Raw genomic sequence first — 12862 nt, 5'->3', positions numbered from 1 at the left:
TCTTGTAAAACTGACGATGAATATACACACAGAAAAGTACAAAAATCATATGTGTACTGCTCAACGAATTTTGTTTGAGATGGAAGTTTGCTCTTGTTGCCCAGGCTGGAGTGCAGTAGCATGATCTTAGCTCACTGCAACCTCCCCACTCCCGGGTTCAAGTGATTCTCCTGCTTCAGCCTCCCAAGTAGCTGGGATTACAGGCGTGCACCACCACCCCCGGCTAATTTTTATATTTTTAGTGAACACAAGGTTTCACCATGTTGGCCAGGTTAGTCTCAAACTCCTGACCTCAAGTGACCTGTCCTCCTCAGCCTACCCAAGTGTTGGGATTATAGGCGTAAGCCATCACGCCTGCCCTAGAAATGTCTTTTACTTTGCTTTTGAAATATATATTTTTTTAGTGAGTATAGAATTCTATTTTTGGCCTTGTTTTCTCTCACATTTCTAGCTTCCATCATATCTTTTGTTTAGGAAGCTGTCAGTCTTTTTGTTGTGCTCTTGAAGGGGAGGGATTATCCTTCCCCCCCCTCCTTTGGTGGCTTTTAAGATTATTTTCTTTGTTTTCTTTTGTGGCAGTTGCTATGAACTTGTGTGCCCCCAGAATCCATGTGTTGAAGCCCTAACCCCCAATGTGATTGTATGTGGAGACAGGACATTTTAGGGCATTTTCTTATGGCCAACTGAGCAAACAGCAGCAGCAGGTATACTCTAACATGTCCTAATGGATTCCTTTGTATTTACTCTGTTGGTGGTTTGTAGAATTGATTGGTTTTGTGCCTGATGTCTTTTATCAGTTTTGGGAAGTTCTTGGCCAATATGTGTATAGCTTCTGCCCAGTTCTTCTCCTCCATTCTTCTCTCTTCTCCTTGCATATTGCAGGACTCAACCTAATTTGGAACCAGGAGAGGCCTTTTTTAGAAACTGAGGTTTCTTTTTCTTTCTTTTTTTCTTTTGTTTTACTGAGGCGGAGTCTTGCTCTGTCACCTAGGCTGGAGTGCACTGGTGTGATCTCGGCTCACTGCAACCTTGACCTCCTGAGTTCAAGCGATTCTCCTGCCTCAGCCTCCTGAGTAGCTGGGACTATGCACCACCATGCCTAGCTAATTTTTGTATTTTTAGTAGAGACAGGGTTTCGCCATGTTGTCCAGGCTGGTCTCAAAATCCTTACCTCAAGTGATATGCCCACCTCAGCATCCCAAAGTGCTGGGATTATAGGCATGAGCCAATGACCAGCCTGAGGAACTGAGATTCTTTTTTTAAATTAATTATTATTATTTTTTTTATTATACTTTAAGGTCTGGGGTACATGTGCAGAAAGCACAGGTTTGCAACATAGGTATACACATGCCATGGTGTTTTGCTGCATCCATGCCCCCGTCATCTACATTAGGTATTTCTCCTAATGTTATACCTCCCTAATCCCCTACACCCTGCTATCCCTCCCCTAGCCCTCCACCCCCAACAGGCCCCAGTGTGTGATGTTCCCCTCCCTGTGTCCATGTGTTCTCATTGTTCAACACCCACTTATGAGTGAGAACATGCAGTGTTTGGTTTTCTGTTCTTGTGTCAGTTTGCTGAGAATGATCCATGCCCCTGCAAAGGACATGAACTCATTGTTTTTTATGGCTGCATAGTATTCCATGGTGTATATATGCCACATTTTATTTATCCAGTCTATCATTGATGGGCATTTGGGTTGGTTCCAAGTCTTTGCTATTGTAAACAGTGCAGCAATGAACGTATGTGTGCAAGTGTCTTTTATTAACAGAATGATTTCTAATCCTTTGGGTATATAACCAGTAATGGGATTGCTGGATCAAATGATATTTCTAGTTCTAGATCCTTGAGGAATCACCACACTGTCTTCCACAATGGTTGAACTAATCTACACTCCCACCAACAATGTAAAAGCATTCTTATTTCTCCACATCCTCTCCAGCATCTGTTGTCTCCTTTTTTAATGATTCCCATTCTAACTGGCATGAGATGGTATCTCACTATGGTTTTGATTTGCATTTCTCTATTGACCAGTGATGATGGGCTTTTTCTCACGTTTGTTGGCTGCATAAATGTCTTCTTTTGAAAAGTGTCTGTTCATACCCTTTGCCCACTTTTTGATGGGGTTGCTTTTACCTTATAAATTTATATAAGTTCTTTGTAGATTCTGAATATTAGCCCTTCATCAGATGGGTAGATTGCAAATTTTTTTTTCCATTCTGTTGGTTGCTGGTTCACACTAATGTTATATTTTCTTTCAGTGTGCAGCAGCTCTTAAGTTTAACTAGATCCTATTTGTCTATTTTGGTTTTTGTTGCCATTGCTTTTGGTGTTTTAGTTATGAAGTCCCTGCCTACACATATGTCCTGAATGGTACTGCCTTGGGTTTCTTCTAGGATTCCTATGGTGTTAGGTCTTACGTTTAAATCATTAATCCATCTAGAGTTAGTTTTTGTATAAGGTGTAAGGAAGGGTCCAGTTTCAGCTTTCTGCATGTGGCTAGCCAGTGTTTCCCAACACCATCTATTAAATAGGGAATCCTTTCCCCATTGCTTGTTTTTGTCAGGTTTGTCAAAGATCAGATGGTTGTAGATGTGTGGCGTTACTTCTGAGGTCTCTGGTCTGTTCCATTGGTTTTTTATCTCTATTTTGGTACCAGTGCCATGCTGTTTTGATTACTGTAGCTTTGTAGTATAGTTTGAAGTCAGATAGCATGATGATTCCAGCTTTGTTTTTTTTTGCTTAGGATTGTCTTGGCTATGGAGGCTCTTTTTTGCTTCCATATGAAGTTTAAGGTGGTTTTTTCCAATTCTGTGAAGAAAGTCAATGGTAGCTTGATGGGAACAGCATTGAATCTATTAAGTTACTTTTGGCAGTATGGCCATTTTCATGATATTGATTCTCCCTAACCACAAGCATGGAATGTTTTTTCTATCTGTTTGTGTCCTCTCTTATTTCCTTGAGCAGTGGTTTGTAGTTCTCCATGAAGAGGTCCTTCACATCCCTTGTTAGTTGTATTCCTCAGCATTTTATTCTCTTCGTAGCAATTGTGAATGGGAGTTCACTAACGATTTGGCTGTTTGTTATTGGTGTATAGGAATGCTTGTGATTTTTGCACATTGATTTTGTATCCTGAGACTGCATTAGTTGCTTATCAGCTTAAGGAGATTTTTGCACTGAGTTGACTGGGTCTTCTAAATATGCAATCATGTCATCTGCAAATAGAAACAATTTGACTTCCTCTTCCCCTAATTTAATATTCTTTTTTTTTTTTTTTTCCTTTTTCTTGCCTGATTTCCCTGGCCAGAACTTCCAACACTGTGTTGTATAGGAGTGGTGAGAGAGGGTATCCTTGTCTTGTGCTAGTTTTCACCCATTCAGTATGATATTGGCTGTGGGTTTGTCATAAACAGCTTATTATTTTGAGATACGTTCCATCAACACCTAGTTTATTGAGAGTTTTTAGCATAAAGGGCTGTTGAATTTTGTTGAAGGCCTTCTCTGCATCTGTTCAGATAATGTGGTTTTTGTCTTTGGTTCTGTTTATGTGATGGATTATATTTATACATTTGCGTATGTTGAACCAGCCTTGCATCCCAGGGATGAAACCAACTTGATTGTGATAAGCTTCTTGAAGTGCTGTTGGATTGGGTTTGCCAGTATTTTACTGAGGATTTTTGCATCAATGTTCATCATGGATATCCACTGGAAATTTTCTTTTTTAGTTGAGTTGCTGCCAGGTTTTGGTATCAGGATTATGTTGGTCTCATAAAATGAGTCAAGAATAATTCTCTCTTTTTGTATTGTTTGGAATAGTTTCAGAAGGAATAGTAGCAGCTCCTCTTTGTACCTCTGGTAGAATTCAGCTGTGAACCTATCTGGTCCTAGACTTTTTTTGGTTGGTAGGCTATTAATTGCTGTCTCAATTTCAGACCTTGTTATTGGTCTATTCAAGGATTCAACTTCTTCCTGGTTTAGTCTTGGGAGCATTTAATTGTCCAGGAATTTATCTATTTTTTCTAGATTTACTGATTTATGTTCATAGAGGTGTTTGTAGTAATCTCTGATGGTAGTTTGTATTTCTGTGGGATTGATGGTGATATCCCCTTTATCATTTTTTTTATTGCATCTATTTGATTCTTCTCTTCTTTTTTATTAGTCTGGCTAGCAGTCTGTCTACTTTGTTGATCTTTTCAAAGAAGTGGCTCCTGGATTTATTGATTTTTTTGAAGGGTTTTTTGTGTGTCTGTCTCATTCAGTTCTGCTTTGATCTTAGTTGTTTCTTGTCTTTGGCTAGCTTTTGAATTTGATCTTGTTCCTCTAGTTCTTTTAATCCTGATGTTAGGGTGTCGGTTTTAGATCTTTCCTCACTTCTCATGTGGACGCTTACTGCTAAAAATTTCCCTCTAGACACTGCTTTAAATGTGTTCCAGAGATTCTGGTACATTGTTTCTTCATTCTTTTTTTTTTTTTTTTTTTTGCATGCACTTAGGGCATAGTGTCTTTGTTCTCATTGGTTTCAAAGAACATCTGTATTTCTGCCTTCATTTCGTTATTTATCCAGTAGTCACTCAGAAGCAGGTTGTTTAGTTTCCATGTAGTTGTGTGGTTTTGAGTGAGTTTCTTAATCCTGAGTTCTAATTTGATTGCACTGTGTTCTGAGAGACTGTTATGATTTCTGTTCTTTTGCATTTGCTGAGGAGTCATTTACTTCCAATTATATGGTCAGTTTTAGAGTACATGTGATGTGATGCTGAGAAGAATGTGTGTTCTGTGGATTTGGGTTGGAGAGTTCTGCAGATGTCTATTAGGTCCAGTTGGTCCAGATCTGAGTTCAAGTCCTGGATATCCTTGTTAATTTTCTGCCTCGTTGATCTAATATTGACAGTGGAGTGTTAAAGTCTCCCATCATTATTGTGTGGGAGTCTAAGTCTCTTTGTAGGTCATTAAGAACATGCTTTAGCCGGGTGCAGTGGCTCAAGCCTGTAATCCCAGCACTTTGGGAGGCTGAGGCGGGTGGATCACAAGGTCAAGACATTGAGACCACCCCGGTCAACATGGTGAAACCCCGTCTCTACTAAAAATACAAAAAATTAGCTGGGCATGGTGGCGCGTGCCTGTAATCCCAGCTACTCAGGAGGCTGAGGCAGGAGAATCGCCTGAACCCAGGAGGCGGAGGTTGTGGTGAGCCGAGATCGCGCCATTGCACTCCAGCCTGAGTAACAAGAGCGACACTCCGTCTCAAAAAAAAAAAAAAAAAAAAAAGAACATGCTTTATGTAGCTGGGTGCTCCTGTATTGGGTGCATATATATTTAGGATAGTTAGTTCTTCTTGGTGCATTGATCCCTTTACCATTATGTAATGCCCTTTGTTTCTTCTGATCTTTGTTAAAGTCTATTTTATCAGAGACTAGAATTGTAACCCCTGCTTTTTTTTGCTCTCCATTTGCTTGGTAAATCTTCCTCCATCCCTTTATTTTGAGTCTATTTGTCTTTGCACCTGAGATGAGTCTCCTGAATACAGCACACCAATGGGTTTTGACTCTTTATCCAGTGTACCTGTCTATGTCTTTTGATTGGGGCCATTTTGATTTAGCCTATTTACATTTGAGGTTAATATTGTTATGTGTGAATCCTACCATTTTGATGCTAGTGGATTGTTTAGCCCGTTAGTTGATGCAGTTTCTTCATTGCGTTGATGGTCTTTATAATTTTGTATGTTTTTGTATTGGCTGGTACCAGTTGTTCCTTTCCACGTTTAGTGCTTCCTTCAGGAGCTCTTGTAAAGCAGGCCTCATGGTGATGAAATCTCTCAGCAGTTGCTTGTCTATAAAGGATTTTATTTTTCCTTCACTTATGAAGCTTAGTTTGGCTAGATATGAAATTCTGGGTTGAAAATTATTTTCTTTAAGGGTGTTGAATATTAACCCCCACTCTCTTCTGGCTTGTAGGGTTTCTGCCAAGAAATTCACTGTGAGTCTGATGGGCTTCCCTTGGTGGGTAGCCTGACCTTTTTCTCTAGCTGCCCTTAGCATTTCTTTTTTTTTTTTTTTGAGATGGAGTTTCGCTCTTGTTACCCAGGCTGGAGTGCAATGGCGCGATCTCGGCTCACCGCAACCTCCGCCTCCTGGGTTCAGGCAATTCTCCTGCCTCAGCCTCCTGAGTAGCTGGGATTACAGGCACACGCCACCATGCCCAGCTAATTTTTTGTATTTTTAGTAGAGATGGGGTTTCACCATGTTGACCAGGATGGTCTCGATCTCTCGACCTCGTGATCCACCTGCCTCGGCCTCTCAAAGTGCTGGGATTACAGGCTTGAGCCACCGCGCCCGGCCGACCTTAGCATTTTTTTCCTTTGTTTCAACCATGGTGAATCTGATGATTATGTGCCTCGGGGTTGCTGTTCTCCAGGAGTATGGTGGTCTTTGTATTTCCTGAATTTGAATGTTGGCCTGCCTTGCTAGGTTGGGGAAGTTCTCCTGGGTAATATTCTTAAGTATGTTTTCCAACTTGGTTACATTCTTCTTGTCACATTCAGATACATCAATCAAATGTAGATTTGGTCTTTTCACGTAATCCCATATTTCTTGAAGGCTTTCTTCATTTCTTTTCACTCTTTTTTCTCTAATCTTGCCTTCTCACTTTATTTCATTGAGTTGATCTTCAGTCTCTGATATCCTTTCTTCTGCTTGATTGATTCAGCTATTTAAACTTGTGTATGTTTCATGAAGTTCTTGTGCTATGTTTTTCAGCTCCACCAAATTGTTTATGTTCTTCTCTATGCTTGTTATTCTAGTTAGCATTTCGTCTAACCTTTTTTCAAGGTTCCCAGTTTCCCTGCATTGGGTTAGAACATGTTCCTTTAGCTCGGAGAAGTTTGTTATTCCTCACCTTCTGACACCTGCTTCTGTGAATTTGTTAAACTTATTCTCCATCCAGTTTTGTTCCCTTGCTGGTGAGGAGTGGTGATCTCTTGGAGGAGAAGAGCCATTCTGGTTTTTGGCAATTTTGGCCTTTTTGTGCTGGTTTCTTCCTATCTTTGTGGATTTATCTACCTTTGGTCTTTGAAGTTGGTGACTTTTGGATGGGATCTCTGAGTGGGCATCTTTTCTGTTGATGTTGAAGCTATTTCTTTCTGTTAGTTTTCCTTCTAACAGTAAGGCCCCTCTGCTCCAGGTCTGTGGAAATCCTCTCCAGATCCTGCTTGCCTGGGAATCACCTGTGGGGGCTGCAGAACAGCAAAAATTGCTGCCTATTCCTTCCTCTGGTAGCTTCGTCCCAGACGGGTACCTGCCAGATGTCAGCCAGAGCTCTCCTGTATGAGGTGTCTCTTAAGATAAATGGGGGTCAGGGAGCCACTTGAGGAGGCAGTTTGTCCCTTCAGAGCTCAAGTGCTGTGCTGGGAGATCTGTTGCTCCCTTCAGAGCTGCTGGGCAGGGATGTTTAAGTCTGCTGAAGCAGATCCCACAACCTCCCTTTTTCCCAGATGCTCAGTCCCAGGAAGGGGGTGCTTTATTTGTAAGTCCCTGATGGGCTGCTGCCTTTTTTCAGAGGTTTCCTGCTCAGCAAGAAAGGGGTCTATTCACAGTCTGCCTGTAGAGGCCTTGCTGCGGGTGTCCCTTATCAGAGCTGGGCTCCACCCAGTTGCTGTATAAAATTCCTGGAGTCTGTTTACACAGGCAGGTTAGGACCGCCTACCCGAGCCTCAGTAATGGTGGATGCCCCTCCCCACACTGAGCTACAGCTTCCTGGATGGAGCTCAGACTGCTTGGTTTGCTGCAAGAATTTCAAGCTAGTGGATCTTAGCTTGCTGGTCTTTGTGGGTGTGGGACCTGCAGAGCCAGATCACTTGGCTCCTTGGCTTCAGTCCCCTTTTTTTCAGGGGAATGAGCAGTCCTGTCTTGCTGGCATTCCAGGTGCCACTGGGGTATGAGAGAAAAAAAAAAAAACCGCTGCAGCTGAAATGGCTACTCAGTTTTGTGCTGGAAACCTGGGGTGCTGATGTTGTAGGCACAGGGCTGGGGGTGGGTAGTCTCCTGGTCTGAGGGTTGTGAAGACCATGGGAAAGAGCAGTGTCTGAGCCAGAGTGCCGGAGTGCCTGGAAAAGTCCCTAATGGCTTCCCTTGGCTAGGAGAGGGAGTCCTCTGGTCCCTTGTGCTTCCCAGGTGAGGAAGCAGATGATCCACCCTGCTTCGGTTTGCCCTCCTTGGGTTACACTCACTGTCTAACCAGTCCCAGTGAGATGAACCTGGTATCTCGGTTGGAAACGTGGAGAACACTCACCTCCTGGCTCGCTCTCGCTGGGAACTGCAGACCGGAGCTGTTCCTATTTGGCCATCTTGGCAGGAGTCCCAGAGTATCTTGGAACTGAGATTTCTACTGAGACCTGAAGAATGACCCAGGTACAGTTGGTAGAGGAGGGACTGAAACATTTCAGAGGTAATCACTTGTGTCATAGCCTGGAGTTAAAGAAAACCAGACATATTTGAAGAACTTAGGGGGAGAAAAGAGGAATGTCTGGAACAAGAGGCAAAAGTTGAGTTGTGAGAAAAAGACTGGAGAGGAAAGTAAAAGCCTGACTGGAGAGGGCTTTGTATTGTGTGTTACAAGGGTTGGATCTCATTTTCTTACTGCTCAGCACTGTTATTTTATAAATGTTACTAAAAAAAAAAAAAACAAAAAACAAAGACAACTTACAGCCTTTTTCCTTTTTTTTTTGAGATGGAGTTTTGCTCTTGTTGCCCAGGCTGGAGTGCAGTGGCATGATCTTGGCTCACTACAACCTCTGCCTCCCAGGTTCAAGGTATTCTCCTGCCTCAGCCTTCTGAGTAGCTGGGATTACAGGCATGCACCACCATGCCCAGCTAATTTTGTATTTTAAGATGGGGTTTCGCCATGTTGGACAGGCTGGTTTCGAACTCCTGACCTCAAGTGATCCACCCACCTCAGCCTCCCAAAGTGCTAGGATTACAGGTGTGAGCCACTGCGCCTGGCCTTACAGCCTTTTTCTTTTTTTTTTTTTTTTTTTTTTTTTTTTTTGAGACGGAGTTTCGCTCTTGTTACCCAGGCTGGAGTGCAATGGCGCGATCTCGGCTCACCGCAACCTCCGCCTCCTGGGCTCAGGCAATTCTCCTGCCTCAGCCTCCTGGGTAGCTGGGATTACAGGCACACGCCACCATGCCCAGCTAGTTTTTTGTATTTTTAGTAGAGACGGGGTTTCACCATGTTGACCAGGATGGTCTCGATCTCTTGACCTCGTGATCCACCCGCCTCGGCCTCCCAAAGTGCTGGGATTACAGGCTTGAGCCACCGCGCCCGGCTTCTTTTTGTTTTTTTTGTAGACGGAGTTTTGCTCTTGTTACCCAGGCTGGAGTGCAATGGCACGATCTGGGCTCACTGCAACCTCTGCCTCCTGGGTTCAGGCAATCCTCCTGCTTCAGCCTCCTGAGTAGCTGGGATTACAGGCACGCGGCACCATGCCCAGCTAATTTTTTGTATTTTTAGTCGAGACGGGGTTTCACCATGTTGACCAGGATGGTCTTGATCTCTTGACCTTCTGATCCACCCGCCTTGGCCTCCCAAAGTGCTGGGATTACAGGCATGAGCCACCGCGCCCAGCCCCTTACAGCCTTTTTCTTTCTTTCTTTCTTTCTTTCTTTTTTTTTTTGGAGACAGAGTCTCGTTCTGTTGCTCAGGCTTGAGTGCAGTGGTGCGGTTTCGGCTCACTGCAAACTCTGCCTTTCAGGTTCAAGCGATTCTCCTGCCTCAGTTTCCTGAGTAGCTGGTATTATAGGCACCCGCCATCAAGCTTGGCTTTTAGTAATGATGGGGTTTCATCATGTTGCTCAGGTTGGTCTTCAACTCCTGACCTCAGGTGATCTGCCCACCTCAGCCTTCCACAGTGCTGGTATTACAGGCGTGAGCCACTGTGCCCAGTCACAGTATTTCTCTTAAAGGCCTTGTTTCTTCCTCTTTATGAGGAAGAATTGAATGACATTAAATTTTATGGTTTCTTTCATCATTTACTAAAAATTATTTGTCTTATTCATCTCACTACATTAGGTCAAAGCCTTCCTTAGAACTTGAATCTCATACACAGATTTGAGCCAATAACCCCTGTCCCTCTCCCTCCTGAGAGGAGATGTTTTCTCTTCCTAGCCCCCAGCAGAGTATGCCTGGCCCATAGTGGGAACTCAGTTAAATATTTGTTGACTGAATAAAGCTTACTTTTCTGTTGCTTCTTCTGATGGACAGCTGAGAGGCCATTGTTTGCCAGTAGTCAGTAATGCTTAAACTTGACTGGTTGGAAACAGCATTCAGACACATCATAGAACCGGCTAACCACACAATATGAAGCAGGAGCTATGGTGAAGCAGAAGAAAGAAGGGAATGAAAGTGGAAGACCTGAGTCTTTATTCAAGGCCCTCTGGAAGTGTCTTTCATGTGGGGGAATGAGAAATACCTCTTGAATGTTACTGAAGATACCTATTCAGGACATAGCTGAAGACATTTCCCCAGTACCTCTGTTCTTTAACCTTAGTCAAGCTACAGCCATGGATCATAGATTGAAACCAAATGTAACCTTTGCCCAAATTAGAAAAAGAGGTTTAGCAATGAAAAACAAGGCTGGGCATGGTGGCTTATGCCAGTAATCCCAACACATTGGGAGGCCAAGGTGGAAGGATTTCTTGAGGCCAGGAGTTTGAGATGAGATTGGGCAACATAGCAAGACTTTGTCTCTATAAAAAATTGAAAAATTAGCCAAGCGTGGTGGCTAGTTCTGAGTAGCTAGGACTCAGAAGGCTGAAGTGGGAGGATTGATTCAGAAAGTATAGGCTGCAGTGAGTTATAATTCAATCACTGCACTCCAGCCTAGGCAACCAAGTGACACCCTGTCTCAAAACAAAAAACAAAAAAACAAACAAACAACAACAAAAAAAAAACCCACCAAAAAAGACCCCAAAACCAAATAACAAAAACTCTGCTCAGTACCCATTCCAAAGTCTAGTCAACCTATGTTCATTGAGAACACATGGTATGCCCAGCTTCCATTTCCTTCAGAGCCCTTAGTGTCAAAAACAGGATGGTCCCTTCTGGGCAACAGAAATAGGGCATAGCAGTGGACAGTCAGATAGCATGGCTTTAGGAATGTTACATCCCCTTCTCTATAAAAGGGGAGACATAGTTGCCACAATCTCTGAAGTCCCTTGTAATTTAGACCAGTTTATAGGCATGATGTGCCTTGGCATGTGTCCTCCTGTGAGACCAAAAGAACAGCTCATATTTGCCCAGGGTGGCGAAACTCTCAACACAATGGCATCAGTGCTTTAGGGCTTTGCAAATGAAGTCCTTCTTTCGCTGTACTTTTTTGGTTTCTGCTTCTCCATTAGATTTTTGCCAGTTGGTTCTTTATTAACCTATCAGCTCTTTGGGGTTTTTAAGGAGATATTTTAAAAATACTATATTGAGCTGGACACAGTGACACATGCCTGTCATCCCAGCTTCTTGGGAAGCTGAGGCAGGAGGATCACTTGAGTTCAGGAGTTTGAGACCAGCCTGTATAACATAGCAAGACCTCATTTCAAAAAATAAAACTATATTGAACACTTCCTACTAGTGGTGGTGGTGGGAAAGGAGGTTGGGTCAAATAACCTAGTCTACCATTATTGAAATGGAAGTTCTTATGATTCTATTTTCATGAATGTTTTGTTTTTGTAGCCAAGGCAGCAATCAATGGAGGGTTCCAGAAAATTGAGAACTTAAAATCTTTCAATCAATCACCAGATTATGGAGGAAAGATCAGAAATTTCTTTCAAGCACTGAACAACAAGTCAAACTTGCAGAAGTTGAGTATCTCCAGGCATTTCACGGACTGTATCAAAGTTCAGGCCTCAACAGTCAAGCCTTTGAGTCAATGTGTGTTAATGACTGCCGTGCCTCATCAGACTGAACATGTTAAGCTGGCTTCTAGATGCAGATGATATCACATTGCTTAATGTCATGAAAGAAAGACATCCTTAATCTAAGTACTTAACTATTCTCCAAAAATGGATACTGCCATTCTCTCCAATCATTCAGAAAAAAAAAACAAACAGATTCAGCCAAAAATTGCTGAATCAATAATTTGCCTTGTGGCACACTGAGGATGAAAAAAATTTGTCAAGTAATGCTAAAAACAGAATAAATGCCAAAAACATTTATTAACTATTGCATACAAAGAAAATGTGTACGGCTTGTTAAAAACAAACAAACAAACAAACAAAACAAAAAACCAGCCCTGCATACTCACCACCAAGCTCAAGAAATAAATCATCACCAATACCTTTGAGGTCCTTGAATAATCCTCCTCATCTAAAGGTAAATCCTTCAATTAAGTTTATACAGCTAACCCTCCACTGTCCATGGTCAACAGGGAAGGGGTTGAGGAAAGCTCTGCCAATCTATTTAAAAACTACAATTTATATAATAAATGGCTAACTTAATGACTGAATCAGTTTCACACATGGATGAAATGAGTTTAACACAAGATCCACATGAATCTTCTGTGGACCAAGAGATATTCCTTAATCCTTATAGAATCTGTTTTCTGTATTGAACTAGCTTTGATACAATAGAGTTAATTTACTTTCCCTTTATCCACTGCCAATGTAAAGGGGAAACAGGGGTTAGGGCAAAATGTCTTCATCTCAGAGGCTTTTCAGAGTTCAACATATGCTGTAATTTAGAATTTTCTTATAAATCCACTCTACTTGGGTAGAAAATAGTTTAGTGATTTCATAATACTATTTCCATATCACAGTACTTCATGATATTATATTTGATGTATCTATATCAATGTCAGTGTTCAGAATTTCATTCCTAC

General features: G+C 42.2%; 1 protein-coding gene across 1 annotated transcript in view; it reads left to right on the top strand.

Moving 5' to 3' along the window:
• NAIP (NLR family apoptosis inhibitory protein) overlaps positions 1 to 12136 on the top strand; it is a 48252-nt gene extending 36116 nt beyond the window's left edge. The window contains 2 exon segments of the mRNA XM_003945230.4: positions 11719 to 11927; positions 11929 to 12136. Of these exon segments, the coding sequence (XP_003945279.3) occupies positions 11719 to 11927; positions 11929 to 12123 (404 nt within the window). The 3' untranslated portion in view covers positions 12124 to 12136.
• The last annotated feature ends 726 nt before the right edge of the window (positions 12137 to 12862 follow it).

The sequence above is a fragment of the Saimiri boliviensis genome, chromosome 1, assembly GCF_048565385.1.
Source record: "Saimiri boliviensis isolate mSaiBol1 chromosome 1, mSaiBol1.pri, whole genome shotgun sequence".
Classification (NCBI taxonomy): Eukaryota; Metazoa; Chordata; class Mammalia; order Primates; family Cebidae; genus Saimiri; species Saimiri boliviensis.
Note: the sequence above shows the minus strand (reverse complement) of the source record. Positions and strands in the feature narration are given on the sequence as shown.